This window comes from Halyomorpha halys, unplaced genomic scaffold, assembly GCF_000696795.3.
Source record: "Halyomorpha halys isolate HHAL.00 unplaced genomic scaffold, Hhal_1.1 Scaffold948.1, whole genome shotgun sequence".
Lineage (NCBI taxonomy): Eukaryota > Metazoa > Arthropoda > Insecta > Hemiptera > Pentatomidae > Halyomorpha > Halyomorpha halys.
In genome coordinates, this window is record NW_027115140.1 from 211,108 (window position 1) to 221,255 (window position 10,148).

At 28.4% G+C, this 10,148-nt stretch overlaps 1 protein-coding gene across 1 annotated transcript in view; it reads left to right on the forward strand.

The window, feature by feature from the left end:
• LOC106687344 (U4/U6.U5 tri-snRNP-associated protein 1) overlaps positions 1 to 4,640 on the forward strand; it is a 14,844-nt gene extending 10,204 nt beyond the window's left edge. Inside the window, exons 12-16 of the mRNA XM_014431168.3 lie at positions 180 to 381; positions 1,319 to 1,459; positions 1,801 to 1,882; positions 2,331 to 2,452; positions 4,023 to 4,640. Of these exons, the coding sequence (XP_014286654.1) occupies positions 180 to 381; positions 1,319 to 1,459; positions 1,801 to 1,882; positions 2,331 to 2,452; positions 4,023 to 4,056 (581 nt within the window). The 3' untranslated portion in view covers positions 4,057 to 4,640. The remainder of the gene's footprint in view (positions 1 to 179; positions 382 to 1,318; positions 1,460 to 1,800; positions 1,883 to 2,330; positions 2,453 to 4,022) is intronic.
• Positions 4,641 to 10,148: the final 5,508 nt, after the last annotated feature.

Genomic DNA, 10,148 nt, shown 5'->3' on the forward strand with positions numbered 1-10,148 from the left:
GTGAACACTGAATGCTTGAATAAAAGGGTTATCTAGTGTTACAACACTATATGGTGCATGGTTGCTCGATTGTAGTACTTATCCTATACACTGCTTATCATATATATATATTCAATACTATTAAGATTTATTTATTATTATAAAATTAAAAAGATATGATTGAATGTCTTCTGTTCCAGATGAAAAAGTAGCTGAAATCAAGCAGCCAGAGGCCCCCATCTTGGACGCTGAGCCAGATCTTGGATCAGGAGTGGCAGGTGCCCTTAGGCTTGCCGTGTCGAAGGGTTACTTGGAAAAAGAGACCGTGAGCAGGCCTTCTGCATCCCGATTCTCCCACCTCGCTGCACAAAACTATTCAATTGACGATAAGGCACATCAAGGGTAATTTGTTTTATAAAATAATTTATTTAATAATAGCGCAACTACAAATGATCCAATTTACTCTCAACAGTTTATTTTAATCCTCCAACATTTCTGACCTTAGGCCATTATCAATGAGAAAACCTAAAAATTGTTTTCACATTATTACCATATTAATTCCTTACATAATACCAATATTTTTGAGACAAACCTCAATTATTCATTTGTCAGAATTCATTTAAAAAATGTCATTCATTTGCAGGCTAATTGCCCATGTCATATAATCTTCAACAAGAAATATCAAATTAATATTGTAACAGTTTCACTTAAATTTTATAAATTGGCTATTCAATTACAAAACATACACTTTCAATACAAAAACTATTCTTTAGACATTTTTTTCCTTTTTTTTTTTTTACATAACACTTCAACAACTAACAATAAAACATACCTTCAACAGGTTAGGACTTTGTTATCTCTTAATTACTTAGCATAATTTATTAATAATTTAAGTAACATTCTCTTTTATTTGTTGCTAATAATTTAACAATATTTAAAAACATAATTAATGTATTTTGATTATGTTATATTAGGATTAAAATAAACTGTTGAGAGTAAATTAGAATCATTTGTAGTTGGTGTTATTTGTAATGTAAACCACTCTCAAGCAATTAAATAATAAGTATATTAAATTAGTAAACTAATAATATATTTACTTACTGATTAATGCAAAATGATTTTTTTTTTTTTTTTTAAGAATTTTGCTATATTTTTATTTGAACGTTTTTTGTCTAACATCCCTTCAGCTATAACTACCAACTATAACATTATTACAGTAATTATAGTTCTGTAACTTTTAATATACTCTCTAGTTAGTTTTACTGCACTAGTAATTGTATTACTCTAATTTCTTCTTTAATTAATTTGAGTTGTTAATGCACTATTATCTTTGTTTTAGGGATGATGATAAATTAGGCAGAAGAGAGAGATATATGGGACCTACTTCTGAATTCAAAGAAAAAGATGGTTACAAACCAAACATTAAGTTGGAATATATTGATGATGATGGACACCTATTATCTGCTAAGGAAGCTTTTAGGTAATTCTATTTTTATTTTAACATATTGTATAATGAATTCTGATTTTAAAACACTTTATATTTTTCCTTTGTCTTCCTAAATGGCTAATGTAAGTAAAAATGTCCATTGACCTTTATGCCAATTCAGAAAAAGAAATTTAGCCCATTAGAAAAAAAGCTCTGAAAGACGGGACTGAATATTTTTTTCCATTGGTTCATTACAAATATTTATTGTTAAAAATAATAGATCTAAAAACTTTTTTAATATGAAATTTTCTAGTACTAATTTAAATTAGTGTTATCTACATAAAAAATTGACATATATAAGAATGTAATATGGAGATATTTTTTCAATTTTATAGGTATTTATCACATAAATTTCATGGGAAGGGTCCAGGAAAGAACAAAGTAGAAAAGAGGATGAAAAAGAATGAGCAAGAAGGAGTAAGTTTTTTTTTTTATAATCTTAAGAAGCATTGTATGAATGAATTAATTAATAATAAAAAACTGCATCAGTGTATTCACTTTTTTTTTACTGATATAATATTTCCAATTTGATCCATTAATTTTTCCAAAGCAGTCTTCACCTAGAGACCTTTTGGAGGACTATAACTGGAAATATTATTTACTTCTTTTTCACCAAATTATTTTATTCACAACTCGTGTTAAAAAGTATACTGTTCTTTATTATCAGTCATGTGAAATTGCACTGTTTCCATCACAGTATTAAGGTTGGTTGAGTTTATACATCAAAGTATTAGAGCCCTAAAATCTAGAGATTGGAACAGAAACTGACTAATTATTGTCATAAAAGAGAAACTAAAAAAAATTGCATATATAATATTTAATTAATAAAAAATACTTATAACTAACATTTATTTCATTTTTGCAGCTTATGAAACAGATGAGCTCGACAGACACACCTCTTGGAACACTTCAAATGCTTCAACAAAAACAAAAGGAAACCCAGTCAGCCTTTGTAGTGCTTAGTGGAAGCAAACAGACTAATATTCCGTAAGTTTTAAGATTTTATTATTTAGTTTGCCATGTTACGTTTTCATTTTCAATTTAGTTCATATAATCTCAATGTGAGATATAACAACTTTCAGTAACAAAGTACAGTACAATCCTTATAATTCCTATTGTATATTACTAGTTTTCATATTTTCTGGGTTATAAGAACAAATTTCAAGTTTACAGAATTGCTTTTAAAACTAATTTTCAAGTGTGGATCTAATTATATTAAATTATTTGTATTTTGGAAGTATTATATCTTCTTTTAAAATCGTCAAACCATTACAGGCTCTATAGATTCTAATCTAATATATCGATCTTCTCATGAAAAACTTAATCCTATTTTTCTTATTGTTGTTTCTACTGTTAGTATGTTTATTGTCATTATAATGTAATTATAATTGCCTGATTTTTAAAGATAAACTTGCTGAAACGTCAAAACTAAGGGTCATAAACAAAAGGGGTGTAAACAAACTGTTCAAAATGAAAATTCATTTGTTCATTTATTTGAGATAAGCCAATTATTAAAACCTTGTAAGAATATACGTTTAATACGAAATAACTTTTATATAGGAAGATGGTCAGGGTTGCGGTCAAAGGAGAAACAAAAATAGTTTACAACTATTTATTTTCTGACGTTTCGCCCCACTTGGTAGGGCTTCATCAGGGCTGAATACAATGATAAGAGTAAAAATACAAAGATAAGATACAATGATAAGAATAAAAATAAGTAACAATGGCAAGAGTAAAAATTTTTATAAAAATACGTAAAATATACAGTTGAAAATACAGGAGATATACATACAACAAAAACTATACAGAAAAAAAAAAAAATTTAGAGATTAAATAAACGTCATGAAAAAATAATAATTATACATAAATAAAGTAATAATAAAGATATAAAATGATAATAAATTTTTAAAATTTTGACTCTTGCCATTGTTACTTATTTTTATTCTTATCATTGTATCTTATCTTTGTATTTTTATTCTCATCATTGCATCATTTTGTATCTTTTTAGCCCTGATGAAGCCCTGCAAAGTGGGGCAAAACGTCGAAAAATAAATAGTTGTAAACTATTTTTGTTTCTCCTTTGACCGCAACCCTCACCATCTTCCTATATATCAATTTTTACGGTCAACTATATATACACATATAAGAAATAAGTTGTAGTTTGTATTCTTGCCTAGGACGTTAACTAATCTCGTAGTTCGTACAGTTACAATGAAGTTTTTGTTATATCATTATAAATATGAAGAGCAAGGATTGAGGAAAAGTACCCTGGCAGTCAATACATTAATTTCAAGTTAACATATTGAAAGGAAAGTCTTAATTATTTGTTACGAATAAATTAGATTTATGAATTAGGATGTAAATCATTAAAATTGGACTGTGAATCAAGTATTTGTATTTTTAGTTTTTGTGTTAATTGGTCTATCTTTATTATTAGAAAAAATAATAAATTAAATTTAAAAATATTATAGTCATGCAGAAAGTATATACTTTGTTGAAAATAATTTATTTTGTCTGCATTTTGTGAATTGCTAATAAATTTTTTTATCTGTTTCAGGGCTTCAATATCAAAGACAAAACTACTGAAGTGAAGTGTGATAATAAATATCATTGATGTGTTTTTAAATAAATTTATGTTATTATAGTTGAATCTTTACCCACAATGCAACAGGTGGGTCTGTTAGATCCCATATAAATTATTGTCTACTTTTTAAATCTTATCGGTCATTTATTTCCAAAATCCATACAGATATAATTGAAAATATTATGGATTTTGGAAAGAAACGACTCATATGTTCAATATGATGCATTTATTACTGAAATTTATTTACATATATAGGGAAATAAATTATGCAACCTAAAAAAACAAATTATTTCAAAATAGCAAAATCAAGGGTAAATAAATATCATTTAGGGCCTTGAGACCCACCTGTCACACAGTGTTAAAGTACTTTTTTTTTTTTTTTTATCAAGTGCATTTTATTATAAAAGATAGGTTGTCATCTATATTTTTGTATAATATTTTGACAACTTTAAAGTTGAAAGAAAATATACACATTTAAATCAAGTAATAAAATTGTTTTACCAAACTTGGAATGTATCTTCTTAAAACATTATTCTTGTACAAATCCTACTAGGTTGTATTATAGTTGCTATTGTTTCTCCCTTTTGTATCTATATGTTTAAATAAAAACTTATTTGATTTGTAAAATGTGTTTTAATTGAATTTAATAATATTATTTTGGTTGATTATGACATCACTAAATTCAGGTAGAACTATAAATGAATCATATAATGAGTATATCTTAAAAAAATTATTGGAAGGTGCATAATGGAGAGGAGTGATTCTCAATGAACTAAAAGAAGATAATTTAATAATAACGGGAGTTAATGGATAGCTTCAAGATGTAATGCCACTCTTTCTATATCTTTGCCATTCTTCATGTTAACAATCTATTCTTATCAATATATTAAATTTTTAATTTCCTTATTAATTTTTTGCTTTCATTTACCTACATTCCGAATATATAGTATGGGGAAGTATGGTAATTGTGAAAAATTTTGAATTTGAGTTTTAAATGGAAATACACATTTTGAGTCTCCTTTAACCAAATAACCAAGACTCGAATATGATCTGTGTGTGTGAACAGGTAGCTAAGAAGGTACCTAAGAGGAATCCATTTTGAAAATTCAGCATTTAAGTCCTGTTATACTAATTCAATGAGAATAAAGCCTGGCTTATATTAAAGTCCATTCAATTGTACTTTGTTATACTAAGTTCAATGAAAAATGGATATAAAAAATTCTATAAAATGGCGATTACAGTCAGTCAATTTTTTTGAAAAATTTACGGATCACATCACAGGCATTTATGCACCACAAATATGTAATTTCAGATTTTTACAACTTACTACTGATCATGTACACACTCACATATATACTGTATGGTATGTGTGTCGCAATTGCCTGGCATCCTAGGGAGAATTAGTTGTATTCTTAATATAGAGACTAGATGTACTCTTGATAAATTTTTGTAAGTTGAAAATCAGGTAAACATTATTGGAAAATTTCATATCCCCACAAACGTTTGTTGTATTCACAATATAGGTAATGTGTGTATAAGCTCTTTATGAAAAATTAAAATGTATATATTATATGATATAATATTAAAATGTATATTCCTGTTAAGGAGAGAGAGAGAGATAAATCCTTTATTCATCCATGCTGCCCAAATACATTGGATTGCTACATTACACAGCATACTAATCAATCCATGATCGGACATATATAAATTACATATATTTACATGATATAATAACAAAGAAATAAAACATTTTTTTTCCCCACAGTTCCTTTTACAATCAATTCCAATCTACATACTAAATACAAATATTTAAATTTATTCCTTTTTTTCTTTCCTTTTCTTGTCCCTTCCATTTCTCAGTTTTTATTTCATTTAATCGACAAATTTACTCTCCCCAATTTACCCTCTCAGATTCTCTCCAGTGACCAGTATAACAAATTCTCTATTAGACAGCAATGTGTGATCAAACCAGAGAAATAATAGTCACAGCAGTAGATCAGTTTCCAGAAAAACAATCAAATAAATACATTTTACCAAAACAAAACTAATACATAGATTTAAAAGAAAATATAATAAGAAGTTGGTTAAAATAAATACTTTAAAGTAAAAAAAAAAAATAAATAGAAATAATAATGAAATAATTTAATGAACAAAATAAGGTAAGAGAATAAATAAGTTAAAACATACAAATCGACAGGTCCACATATTAAAATAAATCAAACAAGGACTAATCTCAGAACTAATTCCCATGCAGGTGATGTAATATATGATCCCCAGGGAGTTCAAAATAATAATTTCTGCCAAGATCACAATATCCTCAATGCTAACACCTAGTCCTTCTAAGAAGCTCCTAGTTTTATCTGGTATTGTTCCGCGAGATCATCCAAAGCAGCGGCCTCTCACGGTGAACTCTGTTGATCTGAATAAAATAGATGCTTCATATCTACTCTCTGGTTATTGAGTCTTATGCTTCTAAGGGGTTCCAACTAAAATGTCTAACAAGTCAGCATACATCTGTGGCAATTAATTTTCCTCCAAACTCTCCTAATCTATATGGTTTTCAATTTATCAAAATAAAACTAATTCACAACATAGCAGTTAAATCAGAAACCAATACATTTAATATATGAATTTTCAATTTGAACAAGAACATCCTACTTAACATGCGTTTTAGCACTAAAAGCATAACTCTCTTAATCTATGTAAATTAAAAATTAACAATTTTTCATTGCAAAACTAATTTACAACTCAACTTAAATCATAATTAAATTCGAGGAGAAGATGGTTGGAGAGTGCGGTCAAATTAAAACAAATTGAAGTAACTTATTTACTTCAACTTATTTGTGTTTTAATTTAATAGTTCACATAGTATTAATATAACATTTAATAGTTCCAATTAACATTGGTAGAGGCCTGCACCATCCAAAAAGCCGCTTCTTAAGTCCAAATATAGCTTAGAAAATTCTTTTAATAATAGTTCCACTAATTGCATAAAGATAGCAGCACCAATCGAGAAAGATAGGAATAGTAGTTTTATAAGCCGCCGCAAGAGAGCAGCACCATCAAAACAGTCATATCCCGAAGTCTAGTAAGAAAATTTTTATTTTGTATTAGGATATTAGGATCTTGCAGGAGCTCAACAAGTCCGTCTGACGTTGTGTTGGAACAAATCGATCAAGTATGTTCCAACACAAGTTATAACTAACTGATCCGATCAGTTGAGCTCCTGTAAGTTCCTAATATCCTAATACAAAATTAAAATTTTCCTGCTGAACTTCGAAAATGGCTGTTTGGATGGTGCTGACCTCTTGCGGCGGTTAGTAAAACTACTGTTCTACTAAAATTCCTATCTTTCTCGATTGGTGCTGCTATCTTTATGCAGTTAGTCGAACTATAATTAAAAGTATTTTCAAAGCTATATTTGGAAAAATTATTATTGCATATTATTATAAAAAGAAAAAACGGCTTTTGGATGGTGCTGGCCTCTAACGATGCTAATCGGGACTGCTATTTTCTACATTTCTTGAATCGTGCTGCCGTTTTTGGACAGTTAGTTGAATTGTTAATTTCACATTCTAAATTGTTATTTTATGTAATTTTTTTTGTTTTATTGATCGGAGTTAAAACGATGTATAATTTTTCAGTCATATTTATTTATTCTTGTGCATTTTAAATTAGTTAGCATTTTTCGAGCTTAAGTTCATTTCTTTATGCTCTTATTTACTTGATAAACTGAAGATTAAATATAAAATAATAAAATAACAATTATACATTGTTATTTAAAATAAATTATTGTTTGACTTAAACTATGATAAAATAATTCCACTTTTTTATGGGGGTAGTGTGTCTTTCATCGTAAGATTAGTTAGGAACATCAAACAATTAAGAATTTAATTATGATTTGAGTAATGAGTTGTAAATGAGTATTTTTATGAAAAATTAACCATTTACATAGATTAAGAGAGTTAAGCTTTTAATGTGTTCTATGAAAACATATGCATCATAAGAATTTGTTGAAACTAAAAATTCACAAAATAGGCAAATTTGATTCTGGTTTAGCTGCTATAATGTGAATTAGTTTGGTTAAGATAAATTGAAAACCACTTAGACCAAGAGAATTTGGAAGAATTTATATTAATAAAGGATTAAGGGAGTTAGGTTTTTAACGTGTTCAATAAACATATATGCATCATAACATGTTGTAAATTAAGAAATAAATAAAGATGAGAAATTTTCGTTGTAAAAATATGATTTAAGCGTGAATAAGAGAAATAAAAGAATTGCCAAATAAGAGAAATTTGGCAGTAAAATAGTCATTTAAATATATTTTAATTTGAATTAGATCATGAAAAAATAATTTGTCATCATAATTCCTTAATTTAAGGTCTCGGGTAAATTTGTTTTTGGGTTCAGTGGTGGATTGGTGTTTGGTGTCCTGTGCGGATATTTTTTGGGGTCCGGGGCTGATTATTTTTGGGGCCTGATACAATTTTAAGTTCTTGAGAAAATATATATGAACAATGTTTTCGAGCCTATCGTCATAACACTTGGTGAGGTTATGTTACGACAGTTCATTGTCACGGTGTATAATTATGACAGTTAATGGGTCTGTTAGCACACTGACATTACTTGTACTATTAACGATTATACCAGACTTAGAGCGACATTACTGTCACGGCAGTAAACCCATCGTGACCGTGAATGCCGTCGTGACTGTAACTATCAAATAGTTAACTACCTTAGTAGTGGCTAAAACTTTTGGCCCAATAACAGAAAGTGTTCGATAATTCACTGTCAAGCCATATACTTGTGATAGTTAACGTGACAGTTGCTCCACTGCCATTACTCCAATTAATGAATGTTCCTACTGTTCGTGCCTCTTTCTACGTAATTGAAGAACAAAAATTTCAATTATATACAAATAATATGCAATAATAATAAAATTGCTAAATCACATAAATGCAAAATAAATTTAAAAAAAAACAAAACAGGATTTTACAATGTATTTTATTCAAATTTGAACAAGTTTTTAAATTGGTTATTTCTTCCAACACGAAAACTGTTATGATTAGAGACTATGTTTATAGGAACTTTTTGTAGCAGTGTATAATAACTCTAACAAATATTTAGGCTCCTTTGTAAATTCGCTTAATATTAAGTTTTCGACACACTGCGGACATGCTGGCGAATTACAAAAAGCCACGTCAGTTATAAAGTGGATTGATTATCACACATATTTTTACAGAGAACTTGTGATATAAAATAAAAATAGGTCTAAAAATTGTAATATATATTTTTCTCTGTTTTCGAGGAATACCATTTTTACTTTCTACTCCTTTATTTGCTGATTGGAGACGTTTCGTAACAATTGTCCATCATATAATTGTATTGGAACAAAATAGATCTTATCAACCTTTTACGTGGGTCATTATCTGACTGTGTAAATCATTCGTCTGGTCCAATTTTAACCTCTAACGTGTGCGCCAGTCATTGCAAAAAAATAACAACTACTCTAATATTTTGTTTTACCATTGAGGCTATATTTTTCCTCCAAAATAGTTTAATAAGTAGTATTGACAAATAAAAAAAGTCTTTTTTTCATTCCCTCGCCATACTCTCGAGGTATGAAACTTTAAAAATTCGTTCTCGATCTACAATTGATTGTTTGTTTTAATGTACTAGCAGATTTAGTCAGTTATTACATGAGAATTCTATTAAAGGCATGCCTCATTATTTATTTATATTCAATTAAAATAAAACTATATTCAGTCGTTTTTCCTCCACTCCCTCATTTTATCTTTTTTTATAAACTATAATTAAATTACGTGAAAGTACTATGTCACTAAGTAGGTATGAATTTTCTCAGCACGAAATTAAAATTTTATTATTGAGATTTTAGGAAGTGATCTGGACATCTTCAAGTTAATGATCTAAATTACGGGCGGGAGTGGGGTGGCTCAGTGGTTAGGGACTGTGTAATTGACTCCAAGGACTCGGGTTATATAATTAAACTATTCTGGTACTGTAACCGTCAGTCAATTCTGTGGGTTTGGGAACCATCCGGGCTCCATTCATAACTATATAGACATGCTAAAACAT